This window comes from Maniola jurtina, chromosome 17, assembly GCF_905333055.1.
Source record: "Maniola jurtina chromosome 17, ilManJurt1.1, whole genome shotgun sequence".
In the NCBI taxonomy this organism is placed as follows: Eukaryota; Metazoa; Arthropoda; class Insecta; order Lepidoptera; family Nymphalidae; genus Maniola; species Maniola jurtina.
Window position 1 is genome coordinate 8,561,282 of NC_060045.1, and position 17,046 is coordinate 8,578,327.

Here is a 17,046-nt window from a genome sequence, read left to right on the forward strand (position 1 = left end):
TGGCTTTTAGTAATGCCCTATAAGCTTACAACCTGTCAATGCTATCTAAGTGCCTGCCAAAAGATCCTTGTCAATGTCAATGTTGAATGAAAAATTGGTAAAGCTGCCCCTGTTTCCACATAGGAAAAAAAATAATAGAAACATTGAAAAACCATGGACTTGCAACCTATCATGTTTAGGTACCTGCTCAAATACTATACTTGCCTAGTGCTAAATATAGCTAACAGATAGACCATAATTATGCAGTATTTATCATCAGGATATATCATGAAGTTATGTACATGGAATGGCACTGATATTTAAAAAAATAGTGAAATTCATATTTTTTACTTAGCAACACCATATACAAGGAAACAGCGTGACATTTTGGACATTTCAAAAGATGGCGATGGAGATGTTATAGTGCGTTTCATCGAATAGTACCTATGGCGTTATGTTGGCTCCCCTGTCTGTTGGGTGGTCATTGGCACCATATTGGCATGAGAAGACGCAGATTTTGTTTATTTTCATTTGATTTTCATTTCATTCATTCAGGAAAATCAAATGAAAATAAACAAAATCTGCGTCTTCTTATGGATATATAGTGCCAATGACTTGGACAGACAGGGGAGCCAACATAACGCCATAGGTACTATTCGATGAAACCAGATGAAACGCACTATAGCTATAGTTCCAATCATTCTCTCCGGATTCGTGATCTGTGCTTCCAATGTCGTTCCAATCACAATTCACTGGTTCCAACTTTGGCTACGCGCCAAAAGATCCTTGTCGCACTGTATCTCATAGCTTTTTGTAGAACTTTTCATGTAGTTTTCGGAGTTTGTACCTTTTTAACAGACTTCAAAAAGGAGGAAGTTCAATTCCAACAATTCCATTCAATTCGTCGGAATCTTTTTTTTAGGGTCTATTTTCGTAGGATTTGTTAGGTATTGATCTTTGGTTATTGGTAGGACTTGCTATTGCCCCTTGCCGCTTCCCGCACATCATCTGGCAACGCTGCTCGTTGTATTTTTTTTTTCTGTGAGTCGTTACTCTGCGTTACTCGTTGAGTCGCGGGTAAATTCATGAAACTTGTTGTTTTAGAAGGCCAAACGATTTATTGGTAAGCGCTGCAATAATGTTAAGAAATAATAATTGAAATTTAGAGTGCATGTTTTTTTATAATGGGTACATAATCCTTAAGATAAATGTGGTAGAAATCTTCAAAAAAGCATGCTCAGCAAGTTTGGTTGTTTGCGACATAACTAAGATTTTTTGAAGTAGTACTCTCAAATCATGCCTGCTTATTAAAAAAATTGGTTTATTCTGTCCAATTTTGTTTAGTTTAAGTTGTAAGTTTCAAATTTTTATAATTTTTGATATAAGTACGATTTATGTACCTATCGAATGTAATGGTGTTGTTACAAGGTTAAACTTGTTTTTGTGGTGTTCATATTGCAGGCAATAATGGCAGACCCAGGGAAGGGTCGGGGTCGAGGCCAGGCGTTGCTGGAGGCTCTCAGATCCCATATGACTCCTCCATCATCTGAAGAGCCATCTCCACAATCTAGTGCTGCTCCTAGTGCTGTAAGTGGAACCAGAATTAATATTAACATGAAATTAGTTTTTTTCGAAATTCTGTATAACACTATAATAGTAATTAAGTTAAATACGTGTTTTAAAGTGACCCAACTAAGTCACTGAGATGTACCTCCTCATAGTAATTTGCTGTAAAACATTGCTTTGATTTTTTAGAACAGTAGGTATCGAAAAGTTGTGGTTTAATTGAGGTTTCGATAATGTTGATATCAGTCTTTTTTTGCCTATTATGAATAAATTTAAAGTCAATATAAGATTCAGAGAGTTGAGATATGCTTTGCCTTTGTATATGATAGTAATTATTTTATGCATATACAATTAAATAAATATCACCTCTAAGGTGAGTTAGATGTAGTAATTTCAATAATGACTTAGACAAACAGACTAATGGACGGACGGATAGAGAAAGTTGCACTATAAGTTTCCATTTTTACCATTGTGGTATGGATTCCTAAAAGTAACTTAACACTATGTATGTTAAATCAGTTTTTCTTACCAGGTGAGCTCAAGTACAATGAGCGGAAGGGGCAGGGCGGCAGCTATGCTGTTATCAAAAATGCAAAAACCTGGCCGTGAGTATCTTTCTTTCATTCCTGAACCTATTTTGTGATCTCGAGGCCAGCCAGGATACCCAGCCAGGACTTTGCTAGTGTAGATGAATGAATGAATGAATGAATATACTTTTATTGTACTCCACAAAATTAGTACAGAAAAAACACATACAAAGCACAACAGAATATAGGCAGGTAGGTACAATTTGGCGGCCTTATCGCTACCTAGCGATCTCTTGCAGGCAACCAAATTTAAGTTTTATGAAAATTGTGTGAGTACACATTGATTTCCTGGTATGAAAAGTAGCCTATGTCTCTCTCCAGGTCTCTAACTATAGCACAAAATCCACTGATCCATTGCTCCGTTGCAGCATGGTTATGGGACAAACCAACAAACAAACACACTTTTGCATTTATAATATGGGTATAAATTGTCCTAAAGCAGAACATACTGTAGAAGTTGGATAGCTAAGCTGTTCTTATGACGCTGAAGTCTGTCTGTAGGTCTCGTACCATACATCCATGTGGACGAAATCGTGGGAATCAGATTGTATAGTATAATAATTATATTTTTTCATGAAGAGATGTCATATTGCTGAATGTCACAACTTCATCCGCGTGGATTTAGGTTTTTAAAGATCCTGTGGGAACTGTTTGATTTTCTGTGGTAAAAAGTTGCCTATGTCAATTACAGGGCCGCAAGCTACCTCGGTACCTTTCATACAAATTGGTTAAACGGATCAGTCTTTAGGCATCCTTTGGGAACTCTTTGATTTTCTGGGATAAAAAGTAGTCTATGTCCATCCCCGGGATATAAACTAACTTTATACCGAATTTTGTCAGAATCGGTTAAACTGTTGGGCTGTGAAAAGGTAGCAGACAGGAAGACAGACACACTTTCGCATTTATAATATTAGTATGGATTTACTTCTTTATATTTCCAGCCACTCATTTTAGCCCAGCATCAGATGTCAGCCCTAGTCCAAGCACAGTCTCAGTCGGGAGAGGCAGAGGACTGAAGCTACTGGAAAGTCTGTAAGTCACACTGATACATCCGATTATTATTAGCGGGAACTACTGAGTTTAGATATAATCTATGGCGGAAACTAATTTTTGTAAGATCCAATTTAGTGGCAACAGTATTTCAATGCACACATTGACACAAGCGTATGATTGTAGGATCTGACAAAAAAAAAACGGACCAAACTTTAGTGATTTGTCATATTAAAAAATGGCAGCTCCGATTTAGTGGTGATAGTATTCCTATACATATGTTGATGTTGAGTTTTCATATGAATACCTAATCCTTTTCCATAGAGAAGAGTATAGACACTTCCAGAGATAAATTGAATTTGAATAATGGGAATAATTTCATTATTATAATACCATTCACATAGTGTAAATGCTAAAAAAAAACATAATTTTCAGGAAAGTTGCTTCCCAGATTTCTCAGTCTACATCTGCCAGCAGAGTTGTAGAGAGTTTGACTGGGCAAATGGCAGAAAGCACCGTCTCCACTGCTCATACAACTGATACAGTGGGGAAGAATAAATTCTTTGTGAGTTTCCATATTTTTTTAAACTCATCCACTGTTCAAAACATTATGAAACTTGTAACAAAAGGTTTTACCTACACGGGCAGGTGTCAAATATAGGTGGGCTTTAAGGCGTAGGTATCTTCGATTTCACGTCACCCCTAGCCTGATATTTGACAGATGTCGATTCTGGATCAAACCTAGAGCTCCCTCACTCTAGTTCACTCTGACATATCTGTCTTTTTAACCGACTTCCAAAAAAGGAGGAGGTTCTCAATTCGTCGGAATCTTTTTTTTTTTTTTTTTTTTTATTTTTTTTTTATATTTTTTATGTATGTTCCCCGATTACTCAAAAACCCCTGGACCGATTTGGAAATTTTTTTTTTTGTTTGAAAGGGTATACTGTGCAGGTGGTCCCATATAAATTTGGTGAAGATCTGATGAATATCTTCGGAGATGGAGAACAGAACTCCTCAATGGATAGGAGCAAATTGCTCGCGATCAGTGTAATAAGTTAGTAAACAGTAGGGTTTTAACTGGGCACAGCATATTATAGTACAGTGGGGCCACTAAAAATTGTGAAATAAAAAAATTTCAAAAGAAAAATAAAACCGACTTCAAAAACGACAAACACTAAAAAGTAAAAAATAACTTTTGTTTAGCTACACGTGTAATGTACCTAGGTATGAAGTCGGGCGAGCTTCACTTTTGGATTTCTAATTTTGTTTTAATATGCTCGCTCGACTTCATACCTAGGTACATTACACGTGTAGCTAAACAAAAGTTATTTTTTACTTTTTAGTGTTTGTCGTTTTTGAAGTCGGTTTTATTTTTCTTTTGAAAATTTTTTTATTGGATCATCATCAGCTAGTAGTTTATATGAGTTTGTATCTCTCTCTAAAAGCGCTCTTGAGCGAGGCGGCGCGGCAAATATAGTTTATAAGTTTCTTTGGAGTAAGGCGCTGTCGCATCGCGCAGCACAAATTCGTATGGACCTCTTGTCTGACTGTCTGTCACATCAATTTAAAAATAAATCAGGAGCTGTAAAGTTGAAATTAGCACAGTTATAGAAGAACAAGACTGTGGCTTGTGGTAGTTCCTACAAGAATTAAGGCTTAAACGGTGGCTAATAGAAAGGTGCTTCTACACAGTAGATGAATTTTTGAAATTCAATGAATAGTTAAAATAAATGAATCTTTAATATGAATGACTCTGTAACTTAAATATGAATGACTTTGTACAAATTTTGCATGCCTGATTATGTAAGGTGAAACATTTCTACTATGTATTACACAATATGTATTTAATAACATCTAACTGTAAAAAATGTTTCTGCAAATAAAAATCTTGAAAATCTTGAAGAGGACCTTCATCGGTTGACGCTGATGACGACGCTAAAGTTAGTATCGTGTTACAGAGAGAAGTAAAAGTGACACCACCTGTAGTCAAAAGGGGCGAAACTGGCACACCCTGCGAAGTGACTGCAAACTTCATTTACTTGAATTTTGAAGAGAACAACGTGTTCGAGTATGAGGTTCGGTACGAACCGGACACGGATGCCAAACATTTGCGCTTCAAGCTCTTGAACGGTAAGAGATTTTTTTTTCTCTCGTCTGGCTTTACTCAGATTAGCCAATGTCAAGTTTGTAGTTATTTTCAAGTTAGTGAAACTATAATACAAGTATGGACTCCGTCTGCGCCGGCGCCCGCTGACATACCCGTGGCGCCCCGTTAGAGCGCTTCCCAGTCAGTCACCACCAAAAAACACCAACTAACACAAAAACCAGCCACTCTTAACAAAAAAAAAAACACTCCAAAAAAGCACAGCACGCGCGCCAGCAAACGCCATGAAGTCAATTTCCAAACGGTAAGAGATATATATCCATCATCATCATCATCATCATCAGCCTGTGGACGTCCACTGTTGGACATAGGCCTTCCCTATAGAGCGCCACCACACCCGGTCCTCAGCCTTCCTCATCCAGCCACTTCCCGCCAGCCACTTTATATCGTCGGTCCATCGTGCTGGAGGGCGTCCCACACTACGTTTGCTTAAACGCGGTCTCCACTCAAGGACATCATCAAGGATGTATATCCATAATATTGCTAAAACCGGCCAAGTGCGAGTCAGACTCGCACACGAAGTGTTCCGTACCATCGTACCAGAAATAACACTTCTAATTTTTTTTAAATTTTCAAGGCGGCCATTTTGTTTATTATTTGTTATAGCGGCAATAGAAATATATATTCTGTGAAAATTTCAACTTTGTACCTATTACGGTTCACGTAATAGGTAGAGGTATACACGCAATAGGAAGCACATAAAAAGAAATTCGTACCAAAAGTTTGTAACAGTAAAAAGAAAAACGTGAGAAGTCGGTTCGGAAGCACTTATATCTATAAGCCTTAAGAACACTATTTATTTTTCGGAAATAACTGGCAACCCAGGAAATGTCAATGGCCTGTTTGCTATGTTTTATTAAAAACTAGCTGATGCCCGCAGCTTCGCCAGCGTGGATTGGTCAGATCCCCTGCAGCATCAGGATTGAGGAGTTGGACTCCAAATTTTTTATGACACAATGTCGCAAAGTTCCTCTATCGATTAAAAAAGAAATGACGCAAATCGGTTCAGAAATCTCGGAGATTTCGGTGTACATAGGTAGAAAAACACAACTCCCTTTTTGAAAGTCGGTTAAAAAAGTAGCCTATGTTACTCCCTGGTCAATTCTCTACTTGTCTGTGAAAATCCCGTCAAAATCGGTTCAGCCGTTCCCAAGATTAGCCTTTTCAAACAGACAGACAGACAGACAAAAATTTTAAAAACGTGTGATTCAGTTATAGTATCGTTCAAATAACCATATGACCTTAATATGCGGTAGTTATTTCGAAATTACAGACAGACACTCCAATTTTATTTATTAGTATAGATTAGTATAGATTTTACTATACTCATCCGCGGAAAGAAGTTCGTATAGCGCTGTTTCTCTCTGTTACGTGATCCCATACAAATGATAAAGCCAAAAATCTCAGTGGACGCTAACCATTTTGGGTCACCAACAAACGAAACTATGATTCCTAATTGAATTTTGAATGTTTTTTGAAAACATTTCCGAATTGAATTTCAAAGGTTTTTCAAAACATGTTTGTGATTGGTTCGTGACTCAAAATGTTTAACGCCCATTGAGATTTTGTCTATCATTTGTATGGGAATATGTAATAGGGAGAGTCCTATAGTAACTTTTTCCAGGGATAGAGTATAGAGTTGTATTAGTATTAAAATAAGCGTGTTAATTACAGAGCACAAACACTTGTTCAAAGAGAAGACGTTTGACGGCACTACACTGTATGTACCACATTTGTTGCCTGACGAAGCACTCAACCTTGTGTCCACCAATCCCTTTGACGAAAGCAAAGTTAACTTGAAAGTGAGTATACTATTACTTATTATTACGTAAATATAAAGTGTTAAGCCTTTGTTGCTTAAATAAATGTAAAGCTGTTTAAATTTATTTAATTTTTATATTTTCTGATTTAATTGATTTATAACATTTAAAAAGTGTACAACTGTACTTACTTTGAATAAAATATTTGGCTTTGACATGATTTTTAACACGTTTTGTATGGTAACGTATGGTATCGTATGGTATACTTACAGCAGCAGTTGCAAATATCGGTGGCCCGTTTGCGTGGAGCCTTATCATATTAGTACGGATTAAAACCATTCTTTGTTGCAGATAATATTCCGACGCACCCGGCGCCTCAGTGAGATGATTCAGATATACAACAATCTGTTCAAGCACATAATGAAGGACCTGCAGCTCGTGCGCTTTGGCCGGCAACACTTCAACGAGCACTCGGCCATTCAGATACCGCAGTATAAGCTGGAAGTTTGGCCTGGGTAATGTCACAATACTTATCAGTGCCTTCCAGGTTCAAAACCATCACTCTGCAAAGACGGTTAAATAAATAAATTTAGCAGTATTATTCAGCTTGTACACCCCTGCATGTGAAATGAAACTACAAAATGACTCTCTATAGGAAGGGAAGGAACTGAGGAGGTAAAGGGTGAGCCCTTTCCATTCTCCCATCTGTTTCCCCCTATCTCCCATCTCTCCCTCTCTTTCTCCCCCTCTCTTACTTCCCCTTCTCGCTCTCTCTCTTTATCCTTCTCCTTTCCCCTTTCTCTTCCTCTCTTATCCTACCTATAGATCGTCATCATACTGAGTCAGTAGATCACATATCTCTTTTAATCTCATCACTATTTATTATTCAACTGGCAGCCTAGAAAACATCAATTTGCTTTGTTTGATAAAGACTAAATGTTACTAATAAGTTACTTAGACAAGTTTTTCTTTTCCTAAAATATTTAGTGTTATATTTTCTTCCTCTCCTAGTTTCTATTTATTTAAATTGAGAATCTGGCTAGCAAAACGGCGTAATTACACTGCTCATTAGCATACTGTTTTTTGTCGGCATGATTTTGGCCCATTGAATACAAATCTGAACTCATTTCCACAGCCAAACAGCCTAGAACTGCACTGAAGTTGGATCCAAAGTTTATGATTTCAAACACTGAATACAAACTTAAATTCATTTCCAAGCAAAACAGCCTACTGTGTTAATATCCTTAAAAGTCAGTGATTTCGATCAGAACGGTACAAATATAGTAGAGGTTTCACTGCTTTCTTTCGATTTTTTGCTCCTCTTGTAAAATTTTGTTTTGGCTAATTATACCGTTTTGTTCGCTAGTTCCTCAATAGTGCATTACATTTTGAGAACTCGCTCTCCATTTTTGCTCTGTGTCAACTGGCATGTCAAAGGTAATATTTTACTCCTTAATCTTAGGGTAAACCATAAGTAAACTGTAATTTTAACATGACATTTGACATAGAGCAAAAATGGAGAGTGAGTTCAGAAATTAATGCATTATAACCTCTTTGATTTTAGCTATGTAACAGCAGTGGATGAATACGAGGGAGGTCTCATGTTGACACTGGACTCCACACACAGAGTGCTACGGACTCAGAGCGTACATTCGCTTATCAGGGAAACACTAAATTCTGAAGGGTCGAATTGGAAGAACGTTTTATCTGATATACTGGTTGGCAGCTCCGTTATGACCACTTACAATAAGAAACTGTTTCGGTAATTAAAACTTCCTAAATTATTCTCGTACATGAAATTCATAGTCAAGATAGGGGCTTTTTATGGGTCCCCTAAAAAAGTCTTTGACTATGAATTCCAGTGTTAATTTCTCAATAGAAGAATCAAGTACTTTTGAATCGTCAAATGCACATCTACCACTGGTTCGAAACGCCTTTCCTATCGAGAAGAATCAGTAAGAAACTCGGCGGTCGCTCTTCAAAGATTCGATTTGCAATATATGCGTTGCTGGAGCGAGTTGCAAGTCAAATCCATGCTCGTTTATCATTTACATAATCTTCCATGAGGAGTTTCCCTAAAGTATAAGATCCACAGGAGAACCAAGGTCACTGACATAGCCCAAACTATTAGCAAGCTGAAGTGATAGTGGGCAGGCCATGCCTGTCATAGAGACGATGGCCGTTGAGCCGGAAAGTCCTTGAATGGAGACCGCGTTTAAGCAAGCGTAGTGTGGGACGCCCTCCAGCACGATGGTCTGACGATATAAAGCGGCTAGCGGGAAGTAGCTGGATGAGGGAGGCTGAGGACCGAGTATGGTGGCGCTCTATAGGGAAGGCCTATGTCCAACAGTGGACGTCCACAGGCTGAAGATGATGATGATGATGAATCTTCCGTGAGAAATCTAATTTTTGGATCATAAAATTTGTATGAGGTTACGTAGTAGGCAACAGAGAGGGCTATACTAAATTATTTATTTTATTTTATATTTATTTCTCATGTACCAAAATTGTAGGTAGTTACAAAGTTATAATAAATTATGATAAGCACATTAGAAATGCTTATCTCTACACAGAGATTTCTTCCCGCTTCCCTTATAATTCCTGGAATAGAACATATACATATAAATTTTTACAGAGTGGACAGTATAGATGACACAATGAATCCAATGTCGACATTTAATAAGAATGAAAAGGGACAAATGGTGAAAATAAGCTACATGGACTACTACAAGAAGTACTATGGTATTGATATCATGGACGTCAGGCAACCAATGCTGATTTCGAGGTTTGTTTTTTTTTGTTCGAAATAAAAATCTGTATTGTGCGGCCGTTTGTGTAAGCTCGTTCACACAGGCTGCGTAAGCGTAGACGTAGCGCGTACCATTGCGTTGTAATGTATGGAACTGTATGAAACATGGCACACCGCTTGCGTAAAGCGTGGACGTCTGCGTAACCCAGTGTGTTAGGGGTTTACGCGCGTCACTACGCACGTGTCACGTGTACGTGTTTGGTGTGAATCGGCCTTTAAGTTTGCGTTTTTGACATCTGTCAGTTACATACAAAATAATATTGTATGTCCTTTCGCATACATTATATTTATATGTAGTTACTACACGACCACTTGCGACGCTGGCTACGTTTTCATAGTTCTAGCGCCGGATTCCACATAAATTCGTTGACATCGTACGCCATTAAAAGTTAACAAGAACGTTGTGAGTGTAATTTGCCGGACGACTCGTGCAATTCTAGTGAAAAGAACAAGAAAACGGGCAGTTTCATACTGCCCATGACAGTTCGATCTTCATCTCGCAGCACTACAGTCCTGTTGTGACCACAGCCCATGCAATTGGGTCGAAATATCGATATTTCAAAATCATCGTAAAAATCGTTGTACACATCCATATTTACATTTTATGTCATCAAACCACGAAGTAAGCCTAAAATCTTCACTAGCAATGTATTAAGCTGTGATAGCCTGGTGGTTAGGACGTCCGCCTCCTAATCGGAGATCGGGGGTTCGATCCCGGGCACGCACCTCTAACGAGTTATGTGCGTTTGTTTAACGGTGAAGGAAAATATCGTGAGGAAACCTGCATGCCTGAGGGTTTTCCATAATGTTCTCAAAGGTGTGTGAAGTGTGCCAATCCGCACTTGGCGCCACGTTGGCCAAGTACGGATTGGTAGACTATGGCCAAAACTATTGCTAGACTATGGCCAGTTTCTTTTCATTCTGAGAGGAGACCCGTGCTCTGTAACCCATCACCAGCTCACAGTGATGGGTTGATCATGATGATGATGATGAATGTATTTTGTAGAGAAAGCAAGCAATTGCCAGGGTGTGAACAGAAGACCGATTTCATGATATGCTTGGTGCCGGAACTGTGCCAACTTACTGGGCTCTCGAAGGCACAGAGGGAGAACTTCCGATTGATGAAAGATGTCGCAACATATACAAGGATCACGCCGAACCAGCGACACTCTGCTTTCAAAAAGGTAACTAACTCTTATGAACTAGCTGATGCCCGCGACTTCGTCCGCGTGGATTTAGATTTAGAAAAATTCCTTAGGAACTCTCTGAGTTTCCAGGATGAAAAGTAGCTTATGTCGCTCTATGGGTCTTTAAAGTCAGGGCAATCCGTTGCTCCACTGCGGCGTGATTGAAGGACAAACCAATAAACCAACAAACAAACATATTTTCGCATTTTATAATACGAATAGTGATGTTTAACCGCTTTTGACCAAATATGGTACAGTTCATTGAATTTTGGGCTGATTTATGTAAAATTTTACTTCATGCAATTACGCCATTTTATTTGCTAGCTCCTCAATTGATTTTTTACTTTTCAGTTCATCCAAAATGTTCTAAACAACGAAACTGCGAAGAACCGTCTCAAAGGCTGGGGGCTGAGCATAGCTCCGGAGACCATAAACCTCACAGCAAGGACTTTGCCACCGGAGCCTCTGTTCTTTGGCAACAATGTCAAGGTGCCGGGCAAACCCAACGCGGATTGGAATGGAGACATTTGCAGGAATGCTGTCATGCACGCTGTGGATATATGGAAATGGGTCGTGTTGTACACTGATCGGGACAAAAACGTCACTAATGTAAGTCTAATCGTGATCGCCAGGTCACTCTTTGCCACTAGAGCCTAGCTTCTTTGGGAACAGTGCCAAGGTGCCAGGCAAACGAAATGCCCGGAGTAATTATATCTGCCGGTATGCTGTCCTGCAAGCTGTGGTTATATCGAGATGGGTCGTCTTGTACACTGATCAGGACAGAAACGTCACTAATGCAAGTCAAAAGCCTTGCGATCTACTGTTATGCCTTGTACTGGCACGTGAGCTACTGGCAGAATCTCGATACACATGCGAGAAGCTCGATTTAGGTTGTAACTGGCATGCGAGTAACAAGCATGTGTATCACCAGCATTAGTCTTATCTATCTATACATATAATAAAATTGTAGAAAAGTGGTGTCTGTACAGTGGAAATATATAAAAAAAAGTAGCAGGGGTTGTTATTATATCGATGCCGAACCCGAAATTGTAATTAATTTTTTTTGTCTGTTTGTCTGTTTGTCTGTGTGTTTGTGCACGCTAATATCATAAACGGCTTATTCGATTTAGATACGGTTTTCACTAATATATTGTAGTAAGCTTCACTTAACATTTAGTGTTTATTTCATGTCAATCGGTTCATAAATAAAAAAGTTATGTCAATTTAAAGAATCACGGCGAACATTTTTAACGTACATGCTGCCCAAAAAGTCACTATTCCACGCGAACGAAGTCGCGGGCACAGCTAGTGCTATAACACAATTTAGTAAACTGAAATCCACGCGGACAAGTCATTGGCATCCTAGTACTACATAGCTATATAGAAGACATTGATTTATAGATATATTTTTTTTATTTTAGGATTTCGTCGAAACATTGAAGCGGTGCAGCCGGCCGATGGGTATACAGGTATCCAATCCAGACCTCATACGTTTGCCTAACGACCGCGTGGACACCTACGTACAAGCTTTAAAGAAGTGCATCGTTAGCGATCTGCAATTAGTCGTGGCGATATCACCGTCGATGCGGGATGATCGCTATTCGGCCATCAAGAGGATCTGTTGTGCGGAGAACCCTATACCATCGCAGGTATTGTCACACTACTAATATTATAAAGGTGAAAGTTTGTATCTGTGTGTGCGGGCGTGCGTGTGTGCGTGCGTGCGTGTGTGCGTGCGTGCATGTGCGTGGATGTGTGTGTATGTGTGTTTGTTACTCTTTCACATAACCGACGGTACTATGCCGTGTAGAAACCAAACAGGTATGGGTTTAATAAAAACTAGGCCATACCCTTTCCAGGTAAGCCCGCTTCCATCTCAAACTGCATTATCACTTACCACCAAAGTGTTATTTGAAGCAAAAAAGTGTCATTTCTTGTACGACGGTACGGAACCCTTCATGTGCGAGTCCGACTCGCACTTTACCGTTTTTTTTCGTTACATCGAATTTCAAATCACAACAGTGCTCAATAAGTTTTCACTTCAAAAACTCGAGAGTTAACTTTCAGGTAATCAACGCTCGCACGATATCGAACAGCCAGAAGATCCGTTCGATCACTCAGAAGATACTCCTGCAAATAAACTGCAAGCTCGGCGGTACGCTGTGGAATATCAGCATCCCTTTTAAGTCCGCCATGATTGTAGGCATCGACTCTTACCACGAGGCGACTCAGAAGAAAGAGAGTGTTTTCTGTAAGTATGACTTTTTTACCCGACTACGGCAAAGCGGAAATAAGGAAGGGTCATGATTTTAGCAGTCTATGTATGCATGGATATATGTTTGTATCCCGATTCTAAGTGTTCCATCGTAGCGCCTAAACTACTGGGCCGATTTTGATGAATGGGGTGTCAATTACCTAACAGATGTTACATCAAAAAAAGTGGGGGTCTTCAAAAATATTTTTTTGCTATTGAATTGAGTGGGGTGTCAAATGAAAGAGATGAAAATTCTAAGTTCATGAATATAAATGCACTACAAAATTAAAATATACCAAGCAACAGAAAAACACTTACTATAATATTTCAGCGTTTATTAAGAAGACCGTAGTCTGGTTTTACTTTTCAACTTTTTCAATTTCAATTTCAAAACCTTTTTTAACCCCCGACCCAAAAAGAGGGGTGTTATAAGTTTGACCTGTGTATCTGTCTGTAGCATCGTAGCTCCTAAACTAATGAACCGATTTTGCTTTAGTTTTTTTTTGTTTGAAAGGTGGCTTGATCGAGAGTGTTCTTAGCTTTAATCCAAGAAAATCGGTTCAGCCGTTTGAAAGTTATCAGCTCTTTTCTAGTTTTTACTGTAACCTTCACTTGTCGGGGGTGTTATAAATTTTTAATGTACACTTGTCTTTTCTATGGCTCTACCAAGTACCAACTCGTTGCGTTAGACTCAGATCCCCGAGCCCGTTATTGGTAAAATTTTTCAGCTTACAGCAAAGTCACAATGTCGCCTGTTTATTGGTCTTTTATCGGATATACTTTGGAAAGTGTACTCAGGAACTTTACAAGCTTGTTCCACCTTCACCGCACTAGCACAGAACAGCGTCTAACACAGAAATAATTGTCATTATGGATGTTGCAATTTAAATAGCATGATTGTCGTCAAGCGCAAACCTATCTCACAATAAAAAGAAAGAGTATTAGTGCTATACTTGAACGTTTAATATTAAACATAGCATTTTGACAGTAGCTAATGTCAGCTATGCTTGGAATTTCTCTATGTGATCAAATTAGAAATGAGATCAGAGTAACCGGCGTAGTATTATTTTCTTTTGTTCTGTCAACAGCATTTGTGGCCTCGTACAACCAGTCGATGACAACCTGGTACTCGAAGGTGGTGTTCCAGAAGCGTGGCCAGGAGATCGGCGACTGCTGCAAGTACTGCATCGTGGAGGCGCTGAAGCACTACCTGCGCGTCAACTCCCAGCCGCCCGACCGGATCATTATTTACAGGTTAGTGTTCTGGTGTTTTATCACCAGTCTTTCTGCTCGTACAGCCAAGCGATGACGACCTGGCACTCGAAAGTGGTGTTCCAGAAGCGCGGCCAGGAGATAGGCGACTGCTGCAAGTTCTGCATTGTGGAGGCGCTGCAGGACTACTTGCGCGTCAACGGCAAATTACCCGACTGGATTATTAAAAAATTTAAACATAAAAATAACAAACACTGCAAATTGTATGGATTGTATTCGCTGTATCCTAAAATGACTATTTTAAATGTTTACAGGGACGGAGTCGGCGACGGCCAGCTCAACACCATAAAGAAGTTTGAGATCCCGCAAATGAAGATCAGCATCAAGGATCTCAAGGAGGAATACAATCCCTCCATCACGTATGTCGTGGTGCAGAAGCGAATCAACACGAGGATATTCCTCAACCAGGGCTCAGAGTTCGCGAACCCCAACCCAGGCACAGTTCTCGATCATACGGTTACGAAACGAGATTGGTGAGTTATTTTTTTAAATGTTTTTATGTCCCATAGCAAAAAGAAAAAAGAACTCTTATAGGATCACTTCGTTGTCTGTCGTGTTTGTCAAGAAAACATATAGGGTACTTCCCGTTGACCTAGAACAATGCAAGTTGGCAGGTTTTCGGATTTTTTCCTTTACTTGTGCTATAAGACCTGCCTACCTGCCTTTCATGTTTCTAGGTCAACGGGAAGTACCCTATTGACAAACACGACAGACAGACAGACAAACAACGAAGTGATCCTATAAGGGTTCTGTTTTTCCTTTTGAGGTACGGAACCCTAAAAACATATCGTTTCTATTGTGCAGGTACGACTTCCTCCTCGTATCACAGAAAGTGAACCAAGGGACAGTCACTCCGACTCACTACGTCGTGGTCTACGACGACAGCCCTATGACGCCAGACCAGTGCCAGCGGCTCACGTACAAAATGTGCCATCTGTACTACAACTGGCCTGGCACGGTCCGCGTGCCAGCGCCATGCCAGTACGCCCACAAACTGGCGTACCTAGTGGGCGAGAACATGCGTGTAGCACCGTCAGAAGTACTGGCGGATAAACTGTTCTTCTTGTAAAGTTGTGACTCCCCGCAGGTCAATTGCGTATCTCGTTGGACTTCTACAGTTGTACGCTACGCAAAGTGTCTCAATCTACGGTGTGCCGCCACATAGCGGCCGTAATGTGACGGTGAAACGAAGAACTTAATGACGGTTGTCGAAACGCTTTTGCTCAACGTTTCTAGTACGAACCGCTAGAACGTTTTCCCTTCCGGTACCTGTTTCCTGCCACGTATAACCTAAATAACTTCAAGAGCGAATATTCGTCTTTTATATTCTATACACGGAGAGAAGTTAATATAAGGCGAGTGCCTAATCGTAATCCCATACAAATGACAAAGACAAAAAGTCAGTGGGCGTTAATCATTTTGAGTGACCAACCAATCACAAACGAGTCTATGTTTTCCGTACTACTCTATTCACGGAAACAAGTTTGTACGGAAAACAAGCTCGTTTGTGATTGGTTGGTCACTCAAAATGACTTTTTGTCTTTATCGTTTGTATGGGATCGCGTAACGGAGAGAGCCCTATATTAACTTCTCTCTGTGGAAGGAGTTAAGGCAAGTGCGCGTCTTGTCGTCAAGGGCAAACCTATCTTGCAGTAAGAAAAAATGGTAAGGACACGTGGCATGATACATCATCGTTACAGTGGTCACGGGTGACTAGAAACTGGCAAGGGAGTCGACGGTTCAATGACGTCATTCGACGTAACATTACGACCGCTATGTGGCGGCACCTCTTGGAAATCGTAGATTAACAAGTAATAAAATTATAAGTAGCAACGTCCATGCTAGCAATATCATTGTTTATCACTGAGATTCCGTGTTTTATACCATAACTTATGTTATGTATTATGTAGTTGATAAAATATACATGGTGTAACCAGAATGCTAGCAAAAACTTGGCGTTATTATTCTACTACATTAACACAATCCAATGCCAATAACTACAAACTAAGGCAAATGCCCTATTTTGTAGTTTTAGTGATTTTGTATTTTTCAAACATTGTTATAGCGTGCAAAACTCAGGTCAATGCCCCAACTACGACGCGGCATTGACTTCAAGCGACCTGTTTACGGAACGTTCGTTGACCTCTAGCGCCAGTCAGACGTTTTATTTGGAATATATTGTGAATTTAGAAAAATACCGGATTTTTACTTTTTTTATAGTTTTTTTATGGTATATTATCAGTAATAATCTGTACTATCACCTGTCTTCGTTTTTGCTAGCGTTCTGGTTACACCCTGTATGTAGCTCGAGTCCTGTGACAGATTTCATCCTAATGACGCTTATGAAGTTCAGTATTTTATAATGGTAAAAATGTATGAAGAATGTACCCGAAAAATATCATACATACTTTATTTTTACGCGTTTATGCACATTAATAGTGACGTTCTTTTGGTATCATTGTACAGGAGCGGTGTCTG

At 39.5% G+C, this 17,046-nt stretch overlaps 1 protein-coding gene across 1 annotated transcript; it reads left to right on the forward strand.

Moving 5' to 3' along the window:
* Nucleotides 1–1,026: 1,026 nt before the first annotated feature.
* LOC123873555 (piwi-like protein Ago3) lies at nucleotides 1,027–16,773 on the forward strand. Its single transcript, XM_045918419.1, has 17 exons — nucleotides 1,027–1,102; nucleotides 1,441–1,566; nucleotides 2,078–2,150; nucleotides 3,074–3,164; nucleotides 3,558–3,687; nucleotides 5,081–5,252; nucleotides 6,961–7,088; nucleotides 7,398–7,561; nucleotides 8,611–8,808; nucleotides 9,682–9,831; nucleotides 10,862–11,039; nucleotides 11,394–11,651; nucleotides 12,464–12,691; nucleotides 13,110–13,293; nucleotides 14,385–14,550; nucleotides 14,823–15,041; nucleotides 15,373–16,773. Exons 2-17 carry the CDS (start codon nucleotides 1,447–1,449, stop codon nucleotides 15,635–15,637), a joined length of 2,724 nt encoding a protein of 907 aa, XP_045774375.1. The 5' UTR covers nucleotides 1,027–1,102; nucleotides 1,441–1,446; the 3' UTR covers nucleotides 15,638–16,773.
* Nucleotides 16,774–17,046: the final 273 nt, after the last annotated feature.

Excerpts from the sequence above, each read along its gene's own strand:
- LOC123873555 (XM_045918419.1), top strand. The coding sequence starts at position 1,447 with ATGGCAGACCCAGGGAAGGGTCGGGGTCGAGGCCAGGCGTTGCTGGAG. Across the intron at positions 13,294-14,384 it reads GAAGAAAGAGAGTGTTTTCT|CATTTGTGGCCTCGTACAAC; the intron begins GTAAGTATGACT and ends TTCTGTCAACAG. Across the intron at positions 14,551-14,822 it reads GACCGGATCATTATTTACAG|GGACGGAGTCGGCGACGGCC; the intron begins GTTAGTGTTCTG and ends AAATGTTTACAG.